General features: G+C 39.2%; 1 protein-coding gene across 3 annotated transcripts in view; it reads left to right on the forward strand.

Annotated features, from left to right (window-relative positions):
- The window catches only part of LOC119899351 (cytoplasmic phosphatidylinositol transfer protein 1-like), an 81,383-nt gene that overhangs the window by 52,248 nt on the left and 4,396 nt on the right, over nt 1-24,739 (forward strand). For 2 of the 3 annotated variants that reach the window (XM_038713883.1, XM_038713882.1), the window contains 7 exons: nt 11,359-11,507; nt 14,902-14,990; nt 16,064-16,071; nt 17,420-17,491; nt 21,670-21,765; nt 22,348-22,503; nt 22,966-23,029. In XM_038713883.1, coding sequence (XP_038569811.1) covers nt 11,359-11,507; nt 14,902-14,990; nt 16,064-16,071; nt 17,420-17,491; nt 21,670-21,765; nt 22,348-22,503; nt 22,966-23,029 — 634 coding nt within the window. Of the gene's footprint in view, nt 1-11,358; nt 11,508-14,901; nt 14,991-16,063; nt 16,072-17,419; nt 17,492-21,669; nt 21,766-22,347; nt 22,504-22,965; nt 23,030-24,520; nt 24,661-24,739 lie in introns of all 3 variants that reach the window. The other variant, XM_038713884.1, reaches the window with a different exon arrangement.

Here is a 24,739-nt window from a genome sequence, read left to right on the forward strand (position 1 = left end):
TGCTGCTGTCCTACAAATATATGGAATACGAGATTATCTTACAGTACAGATATCAAAATGCTACAACATTAAACTAACAGCTACAATATTAAAAGTACATGCCTCGTTTATGATGTCAAGGGTCTCATCAAATTCCTTCCCAACAGCTCCAATCTACGTGTGTCTGTCCAACTTCCCTGGGAATGTGGAATGTAGTGGCTTCAGTCTGATCCTCCAGAATTCTTCCTTGATCTGAGAAAGAGACTGAGAGAGAGAAAGAGAAACATCATGAGATACTGAGAGAAAAGAATTTGAGACACAGGGAAAGAGAAACAGAATACCAAGAAAAAGTAACCCTAGAAACGACCACCATGGGATCAATAAAAATAGATTACCAAGGTAATGGGAACTAATGCACAGCAAGCAACATCTGGTGCATACACAGTAGAAATTAAGTCTTGCTGTTCTTAGTAAAAAAAAAAGACTGAATAATAATAAAAAAAAAAAATTATATATTTTTTACTTAGTTTTTGATAGATCTATCAATTTGCTCTGTGAAATGCAAAAAACAAACAAACAGGACAAGTAGAACTCTGCCATCTGAAATGAAAACAACTTTTTGCCTGGCCCATGAGCTAGTTAATATAACTGTAAATTGTACATTCACACACTCAATATGCACAGATTGCACATCACATTGTAATTTGCATTCGTTATACAGCTACCCTATATACTTCTGTACATGTCTCATTTTATTTATTTTTATACAGTAGTTGGTTTGTTTTTTTTATATAGGGGTGTGTGTATGTGTGTGTGTATATTATTTACCATCCACTAAAAGTGCTGGTTTTGCCAATAACGGGTTCAGATTGTTATTATAAGTGTCTGACAACAATATAGAAAGGGTCCTTACAGAGAGAGACATTTTTGGAAAGATTAAAATGATTTTTGTTTAACCAGAAACGACTCCAAAATCGTCATCACCAATCACACCAGATTCCATTTAATAATAAATACTTTTAGCATATATAGAGCCAGCATAATTGTTACATGTAAATGGCTGAATTTAGGGTTTATTTCAACTAAACCAGAGTGGTGGTTGTTGGAACAACGGAAAGACAACTAAGATGTTTTGTGAAGTTTTTATCTTGTTTCTATTGACTTTAAATGAGGTGTGTTTTATAATGATAAAATTACGGCTAATTTGAATAGAGTCTGGTGGGTTTGGCGATTTCAGGGATGTTCCATGTTAAAACAAAAAGGATCTTACTCTTTAACAAAAGGTCGACCTCAGCAGGGATTCTTTCCATAATGTTGTCAGACACTAAGAATAATTATCTGAGCATGTCAGTGGCAAAACAAGCACATGTTGTGGATGTAAATTGAAGGCGTGTAGCTGCCTCTTAATGTTACATTGTAGCTTCTTTCGCCTTCTTTTTGCCACTGCAGCGGTCTCGTGGACCAATTTCAAATGTCCAGGTTGAAAGAAAACAAAGTTAAATTACTCTAAGACATTCTTCAAGCTGCTCTAAAAATCAAAGTGCCTATGTTGGCTTACACTACATGCCTTATTTTATAGCTGCATGCTAACATTAGCTTCAAATTAACTTTACACCAGAACCAACTATCGGCACTGGCAGAGTTTCAATTACACATGAAGCAACTAAAGCCACCTACCAGCTTAAGCTTTGCATGGCACAGAAGTAACAGTACATTACTCGGGCTTCCAGTATAAATCCACTGTAACAACATTATCTCCAAATTACACGTAGCTAACCACTTTGCAAACTGTTTTCTTACCTTTAATTTGATCCACATATTCCTCGTTTGAAATGCAAGAGGTTTCCAGACCAAAAGAACAGGAAGGGAAGTTGGAGTCAACGAGGCTCCTCCAGGCTCCTCCCGCACAATAATTTTTTATACTGAGTATATACAGTAGGTTTGGTGTGTGTGTGTGTGTGTGTGTATAAGAAGATTGGCTGTGCTTACTTCATACATTTTGTAAATACACAATGTCACAAATGCATATTAATTCAAAACTAGGTACATTCATGTAAAGATACAAGCTTAACATTTTATTGTTAATATCACAGATTTAATTACATTACAACATTTACTCCTACTTGGAATTTGGTGCAGTCTTAAATAAGTTTTTTAATAAAGAGGGATCCCTGCTACCTCTTCTGTTTGGATGGAGCTCATAAATATCTTACAAGTCAATATTTAACGTATTTTGGGACATTACTAACAGTCATTAATGTTAATAAGCATCTTATTAAGGTTCTTAAGGTAGGCCTATATATGTTTCTAGTAAGTGCTCATACCGATGCTAATAAGAAATGTGTTCATTCATATTTTGAGAAAATACTTACAAAGTCTTATCAATGTTAATAAATATGTATTTTATAAGCTCCCTATTAACATTAAGATTACAATAAGTTCACTATAAGTGTCAAGGAAATAACAACTGTTACATTCTCAATAACCAACCCTTATAAAGTCTAATTAATGTTAAAAAATATATTATTAATGTTAATGACAGGTATATAAACCATCAACAAGTTTCTAATAAGAGCCTATTAGTGTCTTATAAGCAATTATAAATTTGTTAATTGTCCTTATTTGTGTTTATAAGCATCTTATAAGGTCTTAAGTGTTTTTTTAATTTTTTAATTACTGCTTATTAAGTGTTAATTACTGCTTATTCAAAGCACCTTAAAATAAAGTGTTACCAAAAAAATCTGCTTAGGCGAAATTGCGATTAATAAAATAGCCCACCTCTCTGCAGGTCCTCAGGATGTGATCATAATAGCACTATGTACATACATTCTTCCCACACAGACTCATTCATGCGGTAACCAAGGAAAGCACACTGGGCTCATTTATGCAAGCCATGAGTGGGGATTATTTTTATGCTTTCGCTGTCATCTCCCTAGCCATTTCACTCTTTTAGGCTGAAATAGAGCAATTAAAGTCACATGAGCTCTGGGGCAAGAAAGGTGTCTTTTTTTCCGCTCCAATAATTTGTTGCTCCCATAATTTCAGTGTTTCAGTACCTGCCAAGCATACAATGGTCTCTCTGTTGGGCTTTCATGGTACTTCCAGAGGGCATGAATGCGGCCCTGTACAAGTGGAACCCAGTGATTAGCCGAGCTATTAGTGTAGCTATTACGTCACGTTGACATTCAAATAGAGAGGTGTACTGACCTGACTGCTGAGAAGGTGTTTTACTGTAGGTTAATTATGTCCTCCCTGGTACTTTTGTTGTTCAGAAGAGTCTTTCCCTGATGTCGAGGACTTCTGTATGCAGAGGGTTTTTTTATTCTAGCTCATCTACCAAGGTTACGCTTAATAGGTAATATAGTAAACCAGAATTGATCACATAGTAAGGCTAAGTAAATCTGGGAATATTTTCCCATAATAAAAGGAGCTCTTATTATGAAGAATAAACAACCATATTTTAAAATGTCTTTAAGTTGGCATTCAGCTTTGTTTGCTTGGCAACAGAGGTGTTCTCTCCTTATGGAACATTTGGTCTCTTAAAATCATTAATTTGTGAAAGTACCATCATTTTAATATCCAGTGGAATAATTCTTTGCAGATGTCCAAAAACAAAACGACACAATGCTGGTTTATACTGAACAAAATGTTAAATTAAAGCGAAATAACAGAAATTACAATGTGTACAATGCTGGGTAAAATATATATTTAGGTTGTATAAAAAATATTTTACATTTACTTACACATACCCGTTTTTAGTTCTACTACTGTATTGCAACTCATCCTCAGCAACAAAATACTGAACTTTTTTCTTGCTGCAGTGATTCAGTGGCTGCAAATGGGGCAAAGTGCTTGGCTCCCATCTGAGGTCCCACTTCCACATTCTTAAAAAGTAAAACTGAAAAGCTTCCATCACTTTTTTTGTTTTGTTGTTTGTCTGAGCCAGTGAAGCCAGAGTACTTGAGGCCTCCATATTTTTGATTAGCGATGTTGTCTCAGAATAATGAGGGAGATCATCTCTCAATGGACAGAAAATTATTGGAGTCTTTCCTCTATTCCATTCTCTGTCTGCCTGTCTTGGTTTATTGCTCTCATTCGAGTTCCCTCTCTCTCCTTATGTGCACTGAGGCCTGGAAATGTAGTGATACACTGCAATGTGCCTGCTTATCATAACTCCCCCTCTCCTTTTCTACTGTTTCTTTCCTTCCTCCTGTCTTCCACTTATACTCTCTTCTCTATCTGCCGACTTTCCATTTCTTTACCTTTTTCTACTGTTTTATCCACTTATTTCTTGCTCTCTGTTCTTCTTTCCTTCTTGTTTCTTCATTCACACCCCCCTCAACAACAGTACTGTAGTTATACTGACCACACAATGATGCTAACTACACTTTTTCTTCTCCTCCTTTGCCCTCTTCCTCCACTTTCTTGATGATGGTGCTGTAGCATATCGACTGCACAGAAATGCTGAGGGAGTCCAGAGAGACCACATATTGATTGATGCAGCTTAATGCTGCAAAGTTGTTTATTCATATTGTGTTTCTCTAAGTCCAGCAGTAATTCTGGCTGTCTGACAACCACTCTAGACCTTTTTAAGCACTTAGAAATGTGAGCAAAAGTATAGTCTTTTCTTTCTTTGTTTTGATAATGAATGGAACTAAATGTGTGTCTCTCTCACTGGTTGGGGAGAGGACTATGCTATTATACAGAGACACTTCAGGTGGGCAGAAATAAATGAGATGAAAATCAACTGGACTGAAAAGTGAATCAAGTGTGAATAATTTAAATTATATCAGACACAACTGAGTGTATTATTATTTTCCAAGAGGGAGTCCCAGACATGCTGTGTGCAAATAAGTGTTAGAAGGTTTTAGAAAACAACAGTCTCCCACTGTTTTTATGGTTTAAAAATGTTGCATCAATGATTTTTGATAATTATTTATTTATTTTATAGAAAACTATCAGAAGATGGTGATGCAAATTTGGGAGGTCAATCACTAAGAATTACACTATAGTCATATTTTTCTGTGGTTGCTTATTTGAAATTTGTAAAATTTCTTTATTCATCTGGGGAGCTCAGAACATTGGGCGTCATGCAGGAAGCACTTGCACAAACCCATTTTCTGGCATGTAGGAGGGATTTAAGAATGATATGTTGCCAGTTCACCAGTTTTCTAGGAACTTCTCTGCAGTATAAACTAAATACAGAAAGGTCCAGACCAGTATGAGTTATGTTAAGATAGTCCGCCTTTCTTCACAAATAAATAAACCTGCAAAAAAATTTTTCTGTTCACTGAATCATCATCATAGCATGCAAATTTACTGAGAGGTTCGGCAATGGTTTATTAGATTTTAAGATTTTATATTTTGACATGGCAACTTTCTTTCACTGCTAGAGCTGCGGCACTTTATGCAGGTCTCTGTCCAGGATCATCTTCTGTTTTAACAGCTGACAGTGTAAAATTCTATTGTACATCTTCGTAACTGTCATGTCTCCTTGTCTGCGTCTCATCCAAGTCAGAGACCGCTTTGTTCTTTAAAGAAGTTTTTTAGTATCCAACTGTATCATCAGGTTGAAACGAGAAACTTACGACATGTTTGTGCACTCAAGAGAGTTGGTGGATCTTAATTTAGAACACTCAATGAGCAAGCCATGGAAAAAAGTAACAGAGGTTTGAGAAAGGAACAATGTTCTTTTGTTTCATGGGGCCCAGTGCCATTTGCAAATACCATCTGAGCTCAGACCCAAGCTGTCAGGTATATTTTTGTACTACTTTCTGCAAGTGCCTTTATAAGAGGAAAAAATTTAACATCTGACGAACAGGCGAACCATCATATTTGTTTTGGTGTGTACTTAACTAGTGTTTAAACTTCGCAAAGATCCCAGGTGAATATATTTATTTAAAGAAACTGAAATCCAGTTTGAGTTGACTCTACCTGCATCTAAAAATCTCTCACCTGGCAGGCTAACAGGCTGTCGAAACAGCAACAAGTGAGTCTCTGTGCCATCTGTTTATAAATCTGCAGTTGCATTTGTGCAGTGTAAATATGCAGCAAAACAATATTTTAAACTCTGGTTACCTTCAAATAAAATGAAGCATGCATGAAGATCACTGGTTCACACATCATTATATCTTATTTTCCGTAGAGACATTCCAGCAAGATACAGTTGTGAGGTTGTAAATTCACACCCGTCAGAACACCGCAAGCTCAGTGTGTCAATTTGGGTTTCAAGACCTAGACCAGAACTCTGTAATAGGGGGTGATGATGACAACACACTCTAGTTTATTGGCATTGATTAATGAGCAACAACAAACCACAGTGCCTTGTCATCAGACAAATTGAATAAAGGCGAGGCAGGTACTGGCCTCTTTGTGCTGGCTCTGTCATGTAGCTAAATGATCGATCACGCTGTGAAGAGTCCAGACAAGAGAGCCAGAGCGAAGAGTACTCCAGCGCTGCTGCGTTCTCCGAAGTGATTGCCTGTTTTGCTTTCAGCCGGGGGAAAAATAACAGGGCTTTTCAACCAGTCAGTACAAGCTTTAATTTGTCGGTATGCAAACCTTCCATAATATGGAGTGGTCTGTGTGACCTGTTGATGGTCGAGCACATTTATTATTGTGTCCTCAGACATTTTAGATGATTGCACTGCCCCTCGTAAGAGGTCTAGGCAATGTGTGTGCATCCTTGATATTTTTAGAAGTTGATGACCACTACAGCTCATCAATGACAAAGTGAATGGTAAAGGACATCTCTTGTATAAAAGGACTGTAAATTAGGCTGATGTCACACTCTATTGCCTGTGTGACCCGGTGTCTCATGCTTTTATTCTGCCTTAATATCTGTACTTCTCTCTCATTTTCTGCAACTTTGTGTTCACTCTCCTCTGCTTGGTTGTTCTCCTTTTAATCCCACCCCCAGCGTGTCCTCTGCCTCAGCGTCCTTCAATCCACACCGCTCACCTCCCTCACTTTGTATGTGGCCGTGAAGATGAGGAATGGAGAGTGTCTGCATTATTTACAGTAGCTCTTAACCTGGAATGCTCGCACCCATCACAGCCTGGAGCTGTTTTTAGAAACGCTGCCTTCGCTTTCGAGACTTCATTGAAAAAGGGGGAAAAAACTTTTCATTAATGCCTGAGACTAAATCAACAGAAGGTGATGCAAAAAGAACATGTTAGCCAATAGGTTCTAGCTGTTACTGTACACTCTGTAAGGGATAAGAGAGGTAATGTCATAACTTCAGGTCATGTGTGCTGCATTAATAAATGAACAGACAAATGGGCAGAGGGCTTTTTTTAAACACTGAATTACATGAGCTTTTCTAATAAAGCTCTGTCATGTTTGGATTCTTACATATTTGAAAGCGTGTACATTTTCACTGCTAATCTTCTTGACGTTCCCTATAATTATTTTATTGTGACGGTCTCAAAAACCCATCGCTGGCAGACTGTGTTTTAGTGATCAGACTTGTTGTTAAATACAAACAGACCTAATTTTTATTAAATATATTTACTTGCTTCCCCTCTGAATTGGTATTAAATGAAATGCATGAAGATTGATTGTTAATTTCAGAACAGCTGCCCTGTTCAGAGCCCTCCAATGTGTGCAGGTCATTTAAGGCCTGAGCTTGCCAAAACTTGAAGTGTCCTTTAGGGTGTCCTGTGAGTGCCGAAAATGTCCTTTTGCTTGATGCCTTTCGTAATCTTGCAACATGACAGCCCTCCGCTACGCTGCACTTACTGAACTTTTTAGTGGCTGGTTAGTTCTGCTCCCCTGCTGCTCATGAAAATAATCAGCGCAAGTGGCTGTAAAAGCATCTATAATTAATAGTTTCATATTAGCAATGGATGACATGACTATTTGTGTATGTAAGGGGTTGTAATGATGAATGAACCCAGAGAGAGTTATCCCCCGACTCTGCTGTTCCCTGTCTCATAACATTGTTCAGCTCATTGTGTGGTTTGTATACTGTTTTCAGGGAAAAGGCGCCTCTGCCGTTTGGTGCCCGGGATAAACTGCATGAACCAAGTGGAACATTTTGCACCTTCACGACATGTCACACAGTGGAAAGAAATGGCAAAAAAGAAAAGCAAAGCATTTATCTAGAACACATTCCTTGGCGTGGCAGGGGTCAGCCCAATGCTACGTGTCTTAACAACTGTTCGTCTCTGGTGTTAACCCACAGCTGTGTGCGCTCTGTAGTTGGGGAATATTGTGCTCAGACAACCGTCTTTAAGCCTGGTATTCTCTCTGTGTTTGTGTTTTTTTTCTGCTTAAGTGTGTGTCCTTTTTCTTAACACGTGTATTGTTGTCTAGAGAGATACAGAGGAAATGAGTCATTGTGTCGCTGCCCTTTCAAAGTTTCACAGTTAAAGTAGTCTACAGCCCCACAGAGGAAACAGAGCCAAGACGCTGCAGCTGTCTTTGTGACCTTTTAATGCATAGATTGTGTACATAATGTGGTAGAAGTTGGGGCACGTATAGCTGAGAAATGTGTGTGTCAGAATTTTATTTAATTTTTTTTATCAAGTTGGAGGTGGTATTTTATGTAACATTCATTGACTGTTTATTTAAGTATCCAGGAGCATTTTACTGATAAGTTACAATGCTGTGAGAGAGATAAATGTGCATAATTTACTGTGTTTACACACTGTAGGCTTGCAATTTTAAGTGTTTGAATACATGCATGGGTTTGTCACATCTGGGTGAAATAATTCCTGGTGTTTATCCAAAATGGACTACTGAGTGGCTGTGGTTCACTGTATCAAGACACTCCAGGGAAAGTATTTTGAAATACTATAAGACCAAGGTTTGAATGTAAACACATGCCCACGATTAACGGATATTTTTAGATTCCAACAAAACTGCAAGCTGTGGAATCTGCCTTTTATTAAGTGGCGATGCCTTAAACCACCAGGAAAAGAAATGCAGAAAGGATGATTTTCATTTCCTGCACCATACTTGAATTAATCAGAATGAATGCAAAGCTATTCTAATTCATCACCCTCATTCTACAGCATGTTAAAGCCTCTTTCCTCTGGTGGGAGTGTCTGTTTTTCAGATGATTACACTCTTGTCACTGGGGCAGAATTGCCCACTGAAAGCTCTGTTGAGCATACCAATGACGATTGCCTCACCTCAACATAACATTAAGACTTGTATGGTAAATATTCAGGAAAGATGACTGGACATGTTGTTTCTGTCCGCACACTCATGCAGCCACTAAATATGTTGATTTTTTTCAGCATTGCTTAGTTACTGTAGCTGGACATAGTGTCATTTTTATTATTCAACTAAATTAAACTGTAAGTAAGCTTTTTTTGAGTTTGTCTATTTTGAATTTCATGAAGGATTAAACATTGTCATGCATGCGAGTGTTAAAATTGGCTTTCTGGAAGCAGCAGATGCACTAACTATGCAAATCCCCCATGACAGTATCTGTAATAGCTGCTTGGTTTTGCATCCTTCCACAAGGCCTGGTCTAATGATCTGCGGGGCTTATTAATTGTTGTTTCATTTATTTTAGCATATACTTGTAAAATATGTGTGTCCAAATGTACGGTTTGCAACAGCAGCAAGGTGCTGACACCATTTTGAGCTATTTTCAGTGAGCACCTTACATTTTCCCCTGACAGCATTTCACAGCTCAGCCAACAGCCGTGGCAGGTAAAGGTCAGGGAAAGAGGACGTGTGGAATCTATTGATTTTAGCTCTTCTTCACTACCAGTACCCTACTCTCACATGAGTTTTCTTACTATAACTATAATAACACGGGGGGAAAAGACAGCATATGGTGACTGAGCAGGAAACAGAGTGCAGCTTCACTTGTTCACAGGCTGTAACAGATAAAGGGATTGTAAGCATCAATGGCCATCATCAAACCATCTTTCCCTTGCTGTTAACACCTAATTTTTCTCATGTTCTTACTCTTACTTATTATATGTTGTCAGAAATTTCCAGTTGTGTCCCTTTTCTCTGTCTTTGATTTAATTTTGGCCCCTCTTTCTCATTAAAACTGCTCAAGTTTCCCTCCTTTGATGCTCCTCAATCTCACTCTCAGGCAGCTCCTTTTCTCCTCCTTTGAAATCATTCATTCATTTCCATATCGTACCCTCTCCTTTCTGGGTCTTTTGTCACCAACAGAAGCTTTGGATTTAGAATATGAAGATTAAAGATCAAACTGAGACAGAAGTGCTACCTTCAACTCAGTCAATCCACCGTTTATTGCTTGAATAAAGAGAACACGCTGCAGGGCATCTGAAACTAAAAGCTATTTCTGCATGGCCAGAGTATTTAATTAACTGAACACTGTGCAATGTGTACAAATTCCACCGAGTCGTGTTCATTAAAACAGAAGTAGCTTAGCCAGAAACCAACTGTGAGTCTGGCCTTTTATTGAAGAAGCATTATTGCTGCAGAAGATGACATGACTTTGCTTTGTGTTCTGACCTTTTCCTCAACTAAGTCTGGAAAATAAGGCAATAAATAACGAATGAGTGTTGACTCAGAGCCAAGCAGACAGGTCAAACTCACCCAAACATCTGTTTTTTACCCCTGTCTAGGAGTAGTTTCCCACTTTCTGTAGGCCTCAGGGCAGGAATAAAAAAAGAAGCACAATTGAACTAATTTCAAGTTGGGCCTGAACCCTGAATTTACAATTAAAGACTCTCTGACAGTATTTATATTCTCAAATAGGGAAGGTATCTCATGGATTATTAAGGAACCTGAGGCATTTTTTAGAATTTATTGTTCTTAGTTATTAATTTGGAATCCGAAATATACTTATATTCTGCTTTTACAGGGGGTAAAAAAAAAACACACACGTTGAAAAAGACTTGATTAAGATGCGAATACCATCACACTTCCCATTACATTAGCTTTGGATTTGATTCCATGGTGAGTTGGTGTTTGAAGGTCGTAACCGGTAGCAAGACTTACACACTCTGTGACTGCGAGTCTTTTATAATTACCAGTGTATTGTTATTCCTGTCCTGTCCTCTTGATCTCACTTGTGAAAAATACAAGATGAAAGATATTTGTAAAATATTTTTCACAGGCTGTGCTGGAGCTTTTGACCACATCACATGATCTTCACCAGCAGATGGTGATCATCTGGATAAGTACTCTATGTGCTCTGAAAAAACACATTGGAAATTTGAACATCTACTATTCCATCATGTGATTATGTGACATGATCTAAAGCTCCAGGAAAGCTGCTAAATGAGTTTGTTTTCTCAACTTGACACTTGACTTGATCTATGAGCATTTTTGCTGTCAACAACTCTGTTAATCTTTTAACTGCAGTAAGTACCAAGCCTGTTACATTAGGTACTTTAATGCGTTTCTGACGCAACCTGTCCGTGCGCTTTATTTTTCCAGTACCGGATTGGGCAGCTGTACATGATCAGTAAACACAGCCACGAGCAGAGCGATCGAGGGGAAGGGGTGGAGGTCGTCCAGAATGAACCGTATGAAGACCCGGCGCACGGCCAAGGGCAGTTCACAGAGAAACGAGTCTACCTCAACAGGTGAGTGGAATGTGTTTTTTCTTGTTTTAGTGTCGGACCTGTGATCATTTAGTGTGTGTGAAGTACTCTTTTGCTCAACTGGCAGTTCATTTAACACATTTTTAGTTAAGCCTGTAGCCAGTTCATTAAAGCTTCTATATTTTATGTCTTTCTTGGGCAGTATCCTAAGCAACAAGCTTAGGAACAGTTGGTACTTTAGATGATTTTTATTGAAGATGATGAGATTTTTTTGAGAAATGAGAATTTTTTTTTTTATATCTGTTTGGCTCATGGTCTTAAAGGCTCTGCTACCACCTGGGACTAGATCTCCTGTTTCTGAGCTCCCATATTCATAGAATAGCTTAGCTCAAACTTGATCCTTAGCCATGAGTTTTCCTGAAGTACAAAGTAAAGTGTATATCTGCATATCAGCTGACTAAGGTTACATTCAACCATTTGACGTGGCTGTAAAGGTTTATATACACACACACGCACACGCACACGCACACACACGCGCACACACGCACACACAGATGCACACATGCTGGCAACTGCATGTTGTAATTTGCAGATTTCTCTGACTTACTTAGCCATCACAGTTATATATCACCCCATACTGATGCATGTCACTGCATCCCGTCAGCCTCTTTGTGGACTGATGTGTGTGATGTGCGCATGCAGAATCATTTACGACCTTTCCATGCACAAACACTTTTGTTAGACCCACATGAATCAAAGAGAGATGACTGAGAATAGGATGCAAAATATATGAAGAAAGGAAAGAAGAACAGAAAATGAAGTGGGAGAGAAAAAAGACAAAATAAGAGCAAGAGAGGGAGGATAGGGAGGGGGGACAGAGATGCTGTAGGCCATTTGTTTGAGCACAAATACTTGTGTCAGCATTCGCTATGCTGGGGAACTAATTATGTTGATTCAGCATAGCTCTGCTCTTCAGAGGAGAGGAAGAAGGCAGAGGGAACAAACAGAGATAAGTTGGGCTTCCATTCAGGTATTTTCATACAACTTGCAACACTATATTAACAAGTTCCACAATTTCACAAACAAATATTCTTACAGTTGCTCAAGGCTTTGTTTGGAAAGAAATAACGGTTTGAAAAGCAAAGGAATGGAAGTTTTTGTGTGGACTGTGAACTTATTCAAAATTAGCTTTAGATGTTTTAATCCTCTATGTTTAAGTCTCAATTGTGTTTTAAGTCAGTTCATTTATTTCACAATGAATTCTTTGAAGAAAAAAAGAGATTTCAACGTCTTACAACTTTTACCTACAGAGGGAAAGAAAGCAAGAGAGGAGGAAAGGAAGACAGAACAGAAACATAAAATAAAGAATCCAAACTCTCAGCTTGCAAGACTATTTACATCTGCAGCTAGAGGGAAAAAGACAATATGCAGAGCTTTCCACGGTAGCTGACATTTTGATAGACAAAATGAACAATAGATGATGCATAAATAGCATTCACTTTGAAAAGGTGTGCGAGAGCTGCTGTTTTCCATTAACGTTTCAGTTCTGTCAAAGTGAAAGGGTGATTTATTTTTTTTTTTTTACTTACCTGACAGAATGCCAAATAGAAGACTTTAATGCTTTAATACAGCCCCATACTATGCGTGTGAGCGTGCGTATGTGCTATACATCCAAAGAATCCAAAAGAACAGAAAAATTTGTAATTTCTGGGTTAATGAAATACAGCAAATTAATATCTTTGACATTACCTCAATAATGTAAGTTAGATAATATTACATCAATGATTTTACCATAACTAACCACTATTCTACCCCATTCAACTGGCCATCCATCTGGTTCTGCAACAACTAAACATTTAGCTCTGATTCACCAGCAGAGAAGTCAATCTGGACTCATTCTGTCACTCTTCAACCACCCCATTTAGGACCTCATAATCTCCCTCTCACTGTTTGGCCCGATCCCATCCGACCTTAACATTGATTCCATACTTGTTCTGTCAATAACCTTCATTAAGAGCGGAGAAGGGATGCTTGATTTTATGAGTGAATAAAATGTTGCCTTTCCTTGGCTGTTTTTTTTTTCTTTTCTAAATACAAACACTAGCTTTGGCGTGAAAACTCCAAGCAGCCGCCCACCACGCTCGCACACTTGGCAACATGGGCCCCGTCGCAGCAGCTATTGGCAATGAAAGAAGAAGGACGGAATGGGAGAAATCAACAGATGGGGGTGTAGGAGGAGTGTCAGCCTCTTTTGTTGGGAGGGAGATCGAGGGTGAACGAGCCTGCCAACATTCACACAATGTGATCGTCGAAGGCTGTTTTTATTCACAGCCGTCACGATGCAGTGGGCGCCATTTTTGTCCTCCTTAAGAAATTGTTTTCCATGTCAATCAAAGGAAGTGGAGATGAAGGCAGGCTCCACGAAAGCCTGTGCACTTGTGCGTTTGACAGGCCTCGTAAAGAAGTTCTCAGTGCGGCCTCAATTATAGTCTTAGCAGAGTTCAGGGTTCAAGATCAGAGAATGTCAAGCATGCACACTCACACACAAAGTCCCCTGGGTCACATATTGGCAGTGTATTGTATCTCCCTCAGCAGTGAACACATGGTAGTTAATACAGAGAGGTTCAGGGTGCCAGAAGGAGCTCAGAGAGAGCTCAGAGAATTCTCCAGTCTAACTAAAGGAATAGTTCGACATTTTGGGAAATACGCGTTTTTTTGTGCTAAGCATAAATAACTTGTGGCATTGATCTTACCATCTGATTCTTGGAAAGAGAGCGACTTATATGCAATGAAAGTTCTCAGAGATCTTTTTTGCACAATAAAATTATCCTATCATATGCTGTTACTACTAAACTGATAGTACAAACAACACGGCTAATGTGTGGAGAAAGTGAAAGATTAGCACTTGCACCTCCCTTGTTAGTGCCACTAGGATACCCTTGAGCAACGCCCTTAACCCTGACCTTCTCCAGTATGGCTGCTCAGTGACCAGGCTGTGGCCTGTACTGAGCAGTTTCCAGGCGTGACTGTGTGTAACTTTGAACAGGGTGTTCTGAAAAGAGAGCATTTTCAGCTAGAATTTCCTGGATGAATTATATCTAATACTGAGACATCTAATACATGGAATTGTCAGGTTTGCGTCCTGTTGGTTTTTGGTCTTTAGTTCCAAGTACGTTCAAAAAGCCCTTAAAATTCACAAATTGAAAATGTGTGTTTTGGTCTCCTGCATAGTCTCCGCCTGAATTAAAGCTTCTGGAAGCGTTCTTTTCACATCATCCCTCAGTTTCAGTGTTCTATGCTTTTCCTTTCACAAGTGGAACAAGTTTTTGATGATTGCTGCGAAAATGGAAGCAATTTCACCGTCATTCCTGCTTTGCTGCTACATGCTCCAAGTCTCTCCTCAAATATCTCTGTCTGTCTCAATGTCTCTCTGCAGTAAATTACCCAGCTGGGCTCGAGCAGTGGTTCCAAAAATCTTCTACGTGACAGAGAAAGCATGGAACTACTACCCTTACACCATAACAGGTGAGCAAATGGGTTTGCTGGACCGTCCAGCTAATTTTTTTTCTTAATTTCTTAACATGCTCACCACTTGCAATAAATGAAGTTCTTAATTTTTTACTTTAACTTTTTTGTCAAGGGAGTCTGGTGTCTTTGACAAGAGTGATGAAACGACTGTTTCTGGTTAAACAAAAAGCATCTTACATTAAAAAATGGTCTATCTCTGTAGGGATCCTTTCCACAATGTTGTCAGACACTTAACAATCTGAGCCTGTCAATGGCAAAGAAAAGCACTTTAGTGGACATACTTTGACGGGGCGCAATTGCCTGCAAAGATTACTTTACAGGCCTGTTTTGCTGTTGCCAACTGCAGTGCACTTGTTCAATACTGGACCAGTTTTAAAAAAAAAAGTTGTCCCAGTTAGTTACATAGACACAAAACCATAGGAAAGTAAGGTTGAAAAATACCCATCGCTGACTTGCAACATTTAAAGATAACTCTGTTCAAATGGGATGATGACACACTGAACTCACTGCCACTTACACCATTGCAGCTTTCTGTCACTGCGTCAGTCTGCCAGGAAGACATGGTGAGAGAAAGAGTGTACATGTTATTGACATATAAACACGTTGAAGCTGACATGTTGACAGTTTTGCCATGAAGCAAATGCGTTTTATCCACGCTGACTTAACAATGAGCGCAGCAGTGGAATAAGCTTTGCTTCGTAAATCACAGACATTACAAGCAACCAGCAGACAGGAGTGCAGCGATTAGAGCCGCAGTGCCCAGAACAGATTTCTGTGATGCTTTAATGATCCTGATCTAAGGGAGAAGTGTTACAAGCAGGAGAGTATACATAAAAGGGAATTTCTTTTTGATGAGTGTAAATTGCAAAAAGTAGTGGAGAAAGTCACTGAGGAGGGGATGATGTGAGGTATCAGGTGTGACACTCTGCCTCGCACCTTTTTTCTACATTGTGGCTTTCTCACTTCCTTTCATGCTGTTGAAAATTTTAACAGGGTATGTGAGTAACTGTATTTCTCTTGTGTTCTGTCTCTGCTCTGACCTGATGTTTGTGTCACCCCATGGTCTGTAGAATACACCGTAAGTATACTTTTTGCTTCTTTTTAAAAAAGATTTTTATTTATTTATTTTTTTAAGACAATACATTTCATGTACAATAGTGCAGAGTTGGGTGATAATTCTCTGTAGGCTTGTATTAGGCTTGTACTATTACACATAACAATTGCTAATATAAAACATTTATGTGCAGCTTTAAGAACCAAAATTGTCATCAGAGTTAGCTTGTTGACCGGATTAAACTGAGCTATGATATTACCAAAAGATAAGCAGCTATATTTTTCAGCACAGAAGTCTGCTTGATAGTACAGCACAGTGTATATACACCATGTTTGTGTTCATGTGAGAGAGCGAGAGCTGTCATTGTTAAAGCCTGAAGCATGAACAAGTGTTTCAACATAAGGGATTAGTTTGAAGGATTTGACAGCTCGTAACCTGTCAAATGATGCAAACATGCTAACATTTACATATTTAAAACATTTGTGGTTCACTTTTTTTAAAAGCTAGACTATAATGTCTCTTTACTGAAGTAAATTATGCAGTCTGCTGTTGTTTGAAGTGTAGCCCCAGTATCTTGCTGTCAAAGAAATCTTTCACAAAGGGATTAGCTTTGTTAGTTGCAACACCTGCATCTTCCATGTCTGCAGTGATTTGCAAAACTTAGTTTACCCCTCTAACACACACAAGCACCTACACATACCAGTGGGCATGTCTTTGCTAACGAGCGGAACTACCTATGTGGCCTGTGATTAACCCTTGGAAACACACGAAGCAATGGCAAAATAAGGTGGCACAATTTTATGACACTCATGCACATGATTAGGTGTAACTATAGTGCTTCTTTTGTGCAGAGTGAGAAATTTCGACAGCATGAGTCACGCTGCTTTAGGATGTGGGGAAAAGAAGGGAAAGACAACAACGACGATAGAATGCTTGATATTGTCTGCATTTATGTGTGGTGGCGTTTTGTGTTTATGTAGATGAGTCAGTGTAAATACATCCAGGCCAAGATTACTTTTTTAGGCAAGACTCACAAAAGAAATAAGAATTGTCTTGGACTTTGTCAGTTTTGACAGGGAGATAGAAATTAAAAACTATCACACAGTAAAAGTACTTTGAAAGTCTACTTTTACATGCCACCATTGAGCGATACAGCAGAGCTTATTACTAAGTGGCTCCTTTTTGACAGCTACTTGTCATAAACTATAGTTAAGACATACGTAGGACCAAACCAAATAACCCTATCTGCATTATCATTATCAGAAGTAGAATAAGTGTTTACCACTTCTACTGTATATTTACTCTTTTAATGCTTTAAACTTAAGTAAAACAACCACTATCTTATTCTTTTTCATTCTTTCTTTATCCACAGTGCTCATTCCTCCCCAAGTTTTCTATCCACATAGAGACAAAATACGAGGACAACAAAGGATGCAATGACAATGTGAGTATACTGTGTGTACATACAATGTGTATCGCATGTCTGTCCATCCAGGAGGAAGGATGGATCCCTGCTATGCTCCTCTTCCTGAGGCTTTATCCAATAGATGGTGTCACAAGTTGAAGCCCTCTGAGCCAGATTAGTGATTTAGGGCTATGCAAATGACTTGACCTGACTTGACTAACCTGACCAATACTGGATTTTGGTGGCTGATTTAATAAATAACAATATACAAGCTAATATCATTTTTTTATACAAAGACATAACATATGCAATTATTAATGGTAACAGTCCCTTAGATTTTTAAAGAACTGTGACCATGATACATGCCGAGTGGGACATTTTAAAGTTGAAAAATGGAATTACACATATTTTTGCCATTTCTTTTCTATACTTTCTTGTTAGTTCACATATACACAGATACTGATATTTCTGCAATAAGCTAATATCAGCCTCACAGGCCCAGTCATTTAATCAGTCAGTCCCCAACTCCCATACAAATCTTTCAGCTTAATATAAATCTGTTGCCTGTCTTCCATCCTTCTTATGTAGAAATCTGTACAGCAGATTAAGCCAATTTAAAACTATCTCATAGCAGACATATGGTTGAAAACGAGACCTCTGCGTAGGCTACGTGAGTAAAACCATCCGGGCAGATTTGTCATCTCACAGACCCTACTGTGCAATCCTGTCGTCTCGCAATGCCAAGTATACTATGCGCTTTGAAAGTCTGCCAACAACTGCTCCACTTGTTGGACAGCTAATTTAATTTGGGCTGTTGGCCTCCTCACTTTCTTTCTCTCTATATTTTCCTCCACTCTCCAGTTTATAGGGGCATTAGTCATCAAATTAAATTCTACCATTGCCTGGAAAGTGAGGAAGAAGAATAGGGTAGTGTGCAACAGACAAATTGCCTGAAATATATCATGGTGGGCTGCCAGCAGGTTACGCTGCGTCTTCATATTTTGCTTCAAAATTGTCAGTGATTGAGCGATTGCGTAAGGGAGGTAGTCTTGTTGATGTGTCTCAGAGAAGTTTATACATGTGCTCATAAAGCAAAGAGGGAGACATAAATGGACGGACTGTCAGTGTGCATTAAACATGTAGTGATGCTTTAGATTGATGTGTGTCAGGTTTGACAAGGCGACTTTTTTGTTAAATCTAACAGAAATCGCCTGGAGCAAATGTACTTCATAGGTAAACACACACATTCAAGTCCATGATTCAGTGATACAGCTGCACTTTGTCATCTTCAGGGCAAACAAACAAGAAGCTCTGCATGTTTTATGACATTGTATAACCCGTTCATGAGCATATGAAGTGTATTTGCTGTAAAGATGCCGTGAAATAATATGAATGCAGCTGTGTGCTGCTTTGTTTTGAACATTTTGTATAACAACATTCTCTCTGGACAAGTGTTTCCCTTGTGCGGATTCTGATGGCATAACATACATCTGTCTGCTCGGGGTGTCTTAACGCTGTGTGTGAGCCAATAAGAAAGAACAGCTGGAAAAAGAAGGACTTACTGAGTGGAAAGGATTCAGGAAAGGAAGGAAGGAAGGAAGGAATGGCACAAGTAAGGGCGGAAAATTGTGGATGTGTGTACAGGAAATGAGTGGGTGTGTGAGTGGACATCATGCACCATTTGAATGGAGGCTGCTGTAACAGTACATGACATGCAGTATTCCACATCCAATGTCAGATAACACACACACACACACACATGTGCTCACACACACACTCTCACATTAAGCATTAGCATGTGTCCTGAGGCACAAGTTGCTCTTGTAAGCTCTCCAAGGACTCCTGAACTACCCAGCAGGCAGAATGAGAAAACACATCTGTTTTAATCTTTCCCTCTCCTTTCCACCATACTTTGGACACGTGTAATAAGACATAGCCGGTCAGTTTTAGATGCACGGTATTGATTAGTGAACTGATGCATTGCACGGTGGCCTAGTGGATAGAACTGGGGCCTCACAGCAAGAAGGTCCCTGGTTCGGACACTGTCCTGGCATTTTGTGTGGAGTTTGCATGTTCTCCCCATGTCTGCGTGGGTTTTCTCCGGGTTCTCCGGTTTCCCCTGTCATCAAAAACATGTTCGGTAGGTAGGTTCTCCAGTCAGTGCAGTTTGACCTGACATTTCAATCTGGAGTTGGTCCCCGGGCACTATACAGTGGCTGCCCATTGCTCCCTTCAGGGATAGGTTAAATGCAGAGGATGAATTTCGCTACATGTATGTATAGGTGACAGATAAAAAGTTTACGTTGTATGTTGCATCTATATGTACATTATATCTTCAGCTTTCAGACTCCTGAAAAGTCATGCATATTCAAAGACACGCCCACTTTAGACACAGTTATGAACTGTTATTACAAAAGGTGGTCATATCCAAGCCCTACATCTACACGGGCGACTTATCTGTGGAACCAGTGAATTTAAAAGTACACAGGGATCCACTATGACCATCTTTGGAATTGCCTGCAAAGAAAACATTATCTTGGATTTTCCACAAGGCCGCTTTAGAACATGACCTCCAAAAGAGCCATTTGTTGAAATTATTCTCTTTTTCGTGCCACAAATTAGATTGGTCTGCAGTCCAATCCAATGTATTGTTTAGTCAGTGATTACTATCAGCCTCCAGAGGCCCTAGCTGCAGAGCATTTTAGGGCAAGTAATAAACTTTATTTATATTGCACACTTCATACAAGAAATGCTCAGACAAATGTAATACTTTGTAATGAAATTACCATACTGTCTCTCCATGTTGACGCCTAGTAGACTTTGTAGTGTATTCACACTGGAAAACTGACAAAATGAAATGCTGGCATATACACCGGGAAAGTGCATAATATTAGCATATTGCATTAAATTGGATGCAGCTCAGGGTTTATAGACTTTGGGATTGCTCAAACTGATACTTAAGCAGTGATGCTATGAGATTTTTCATATTGGGAACAGTGGGAACCGAGCTATAGTTAGTGTAAAGGTAAATGTAGGAGTGTCTTTTTCGAGGTCTTGTCAATCTGGCATTTTCAAATTTGCTCTTAATGTCCTTAAGAGGTGCTACATGTACCGGTCAAAACAAGGTGACATGTTGCTGATTAGCACTGGGGAACGCTGTTATCATTCAGTCATATTGTCTTTCTTCTCTTCTCTTCTTTTTTTCCTTCTCTTTTTTCTCCTTATCTCTTATTTTTCACCATCTCACTCTGCCAACCACTTTCTTTATGTTTCTCTCTCATCTCCTTCTGTCTTGATACAGTATGGCATCACATTCGTGTGCCTACATAACCATTGGAAAAAACAATTTTGCTTAGTTTGAAAATGCTTCAATAAACAGACTACCAAGGAGTCCTTGCCAGTCTCTGCATACATGTCCATCATTTCCCCCTCTGTTCCTCTACCCTATTTTCCTCTCCCTTCCTATGACCATCCCTCTTTTCTTAGTACTTCCTCTTGCCATCCCCTCCACCACCCCATCTCATTTTTGTTGTTTACCTCCTCCATGTCTTCTTTCATCCACCTCTGCCTCTCTCCCTCTCCTCCACATCCCAGTCTCCATTCCTGTTGCTTGGCTGCACTCATACATGCTGACATATCACCCTTATTGTGCCAGCAGTGCTCATCCACAGTGTAGATGACAGAATGCACCCTTGGAGAGGAGGAGGAGAAATGAAGGGAAAGAGAGCAAGAACGGGAGGGAGAAAGGGGGAGGAGGGGGTGTATGTATCTCCGAAGAGAACAAGTTTAAGCTCAGTTGGGATAACGCATTTATAAATACATATATGCATTAATGTAAAGGTACTAGAAATACATTTATATTTGATTTAATGAAGTAGGACTTTCCATATAATCAACAGCAAGAACTAATGAAGAGAAAAGCTAAGAAGGGAATAAAAGGTTGTACTCACTTTTTGTAGCTGATTGTCTGTCACATTGATATTACACATTACAGTGTGTCATTTGGCACAGTAACAAGGCCATGGGCATAGAGCACCACCTAATGGTTCGTAACAGAATGAATAATTTCCAACCTTTTGAGCAGGTTTGCCAGCCACATAGCTGGTGATGTAAGCTGGAAAAGAAACATTTCTGAGGTGTATTTTTGTTTGTGAGGACTGTGATTGGCAGGCAGAGGCTGCAGTGAGCGTTGGCAAACTGATCTATTCTGTTTTCAGATCTTTGACACCGAGCTGAAGGAGCAGGAGAGGGAGGTGTGTTTCATTGACATCGCCTACGATGAGATTCCTGAGCGCTACTATAAAGAGTCTGAGGTGAGCGCGCGCGTGTGTGTGTGTGTGTGTGTGTGTGTAAATGCTCAGGGCTATTGGGTGCTAACACCACTGGAAGGGTGTAAGTATAATGTTGAGGGTGGAAATGCAGGCGTTAAACAATGTGTTTTAGTTAAAAACTGAATGACTTCAGTTTCAGTCATGTTTTGATCTTACTCACATTTTTTCTTTGAGTCAAAAATGTTTAAAATCCAATATTTTCTCAGTGAAAAATTCTATCTCTATAAGGTTCTTCACAATGAAAATAAGAAAATTATTATTAATCTGTTCAATTTGCTAATTAAGCCCAAACACTCTAATATAAACTGTGGGGACCTTATTCCCACTTGTCTAACAGCTGCACTTGCTGTTTTGTATGCCTCTCCCAACACACACAGCATTCGTCTGAAAGCCTTTCATACTGCAGAGTCCATGAAGTGTGAGAGCTGGTAATTGTCTTCAGAGCTGTTTGATAACAGATTGCCTCAGCTCTAATGAGCAGGGATAGAGATCCTCTGAGGACCAGAGGGGTTAATGTGAATAGTATTTAATACCAGAATTCGTGCATCTCCCCTGTTATTGCAGGACTTGCGATATTTCAAGTCCGAGAAGACGTCACGGGGGATTCTTCAGGAGGGCTGGAGGGACACCCAGGACCCTATCATGTGCTCTTACAAACTGGTCACAGTCAAGTTTGAGGTGTGGGGTCTGCAGACGCGCGTGGAGCAGTTCGTACACAAGGTGAGGGGTCATCCGTGGGATGAATGTTAGATCTTTTATTTTAGTCATAGTTGATTGTTGGCTTTAAGTTGCAGTATTAACTCTTTACATCCATCCTTCTTTGCATGGCCAAGTTAATTTATTTTGGTCCAGTCCCACAAACAATTTGGTCATTGTTAAAATATAAACATGAAAATGAGTGGTTTGTTCACATCATGTCACATTTAATTCTATGTAGTTAGGCAATGTGCCTCTCTATGTTGCACTGAGGTAGCTGGATAAAGTATTTTTGCCACTGAGCTTGAATTCTAATTTAAAATCCTACTAGACTAGAGGGTTAGGTGCCTTAGGCTGTAGGAGTACAGTCATGGAGACTAAGTCTTGAATATTTTGCTTTTAAACACCATAACATTGAATGATAAAAAGTCAAAAATACATTGCCTGACTAACTATTTCATCATTGAGCACTGTGTTGTGTTACAGGTGGTTCGGGATGTGCTGCTGCTAGGACATAGACAGGCATTTGCCTGGGTGGATGAGTGGATTGGTAGGTCTATCAGCCCTTTTTTACACTCCCGCTGTCTATACACTCCCTTTCAAATCTCTACTCACAAGTTAAAGTGAATGCACTGACTATACAATAGCATTCCCTTTTCATATAATTAAGTTTGGAACATGTGTAAATCTTAATTGTATTAATTCATAGATGAAAGATAAATCCATAGATAAGTTGTTTGTAATTTTTTTAAATTCCCCGTGTGTTTGAAGGTACTAAAAGTTACAAGCCTTCTTTAAGTGTTATGTTACGACAGCTGATTGTTCTTGTTCTTACAATGTTATGTGTTTTCATATCTACTCTGATTATATAAATTCCTACTGTGTGATTAGTTTTTATTAACCAGTCAGCATGCATGAAAAATCACTCCACCTGCATCTAACCCTGTCACTGTCAGTCGTGCTAATTCTCCTACAGCATGGATCTTCCTCTTGGTATCACCCCTAACCCACTAATGACAAACAGTGTACTGTTGTGTCCAGGCACGGTCAGTGTTTGTTTCAAATGAAACCTGCACGACAAAAATATGTCTAACACTTTCATGTTTCATGTTAGAGAAATTCATATATATATGTAAAATTTATTTCAAGTCAAGATTAGATACAGAACTAGTGTAAGATTTGTAAAACTGTGACACTAATTTCAACTCTATTTGGCACTGTTTTTCATATTAATATCTAATATAGTAGTAGCAAGAAAAAATGCCTATTTATGCTTACCAAACCTGTGTGTATGGGTATAAACCTTGCCAACAAATTGGCTGCAGTTACATGAAGGAATAATTAGAAATTTACATCGGTGAAGAATGATGCACTTACTGAAACATGAAAGCTGGCTCGCCCTGTTTCTCTGAGAGTCTGGTTGCACAAGAGGCAGGCCTGTTTGCAGCCATAAGTGGCTGCAACACATTTACTCACTCTCAGCTGTTGCACTTTTCCATAGCTGAAGGGTGTATAGATAACAAGCCCATTATCTCTGTCATGAAACATATTACTCTCCTCTCCCCTCTAAAACCACTAGCCTTTATATCACAACTCCCTCAACCTGGATGCTTCAAATACTCTCTAAATCTTTTCACATGTGGAATGATTTTCCCCAGAGAATAAGTGAACCCCTGACGTGTTGCTTTCTTGTGCTTCCATGATCCAGCCTCTTCTTAGGGTGTGGATTGTTCATGCTTTTCCTTGTTCTTGAAATGTTCTTGAAATGTCCTTGACCTCATACTTCCTTTCCTCCCTTCTTCCTGGTGTGGCTCGGATCTGTCTAGCTGTCTCCTGTAAACTCTCTGGGTCATAGGAAGCTAGCACTTTGACCTCTAAAGCTTTGAAGCTGTAATCATTGGTTAAAATTGCTATACTCACCCATGGAATGCGCCTTTGCTGCCCAACCCTCTCCTTTCCCACCTGTTCGTCAACTGGAGTGCCATTATAGAGGAGTTATCAACATTTCAAACCTCGTTCCACCCCTCCCCCCTTCTTCCAGATATGACTTTGGATGATGTGCGGGATTACGAGAGACAAATGCATGTGCAAACCAACATTAAAGTTTGCCATGAGCAGCAAGAGCTTTCCACAACAAACCCATCTTCACTGGATGACATAGAGATCCATGACAAAGCAAGTGTATGTGTCTTTTTCATTGTTTCTTTACTCCGTTTCTCCTCCTCTGTCTCCTATTTGAACCATTGGTGACTGTAAATTA

Source organism: Micropterus salmoides, unplaced genomic scaffold, assembly GCF_014851395.1.
Source record: "Micropterus salmoides isolate LMB-PRFRI ecotype aquatic unplaced genomic scaffold, ASM1485139v1 Ms_hic_scaffold_12, whole genome shotgun sequence".
NCBI classification, from domain to species: domain Eukaryota; kingdom Metazoa; phylum Chordata; class Actinopteri; order Centrarchiformes; family Centrarchidae; genus Micropterus; species Micropterus salmoides.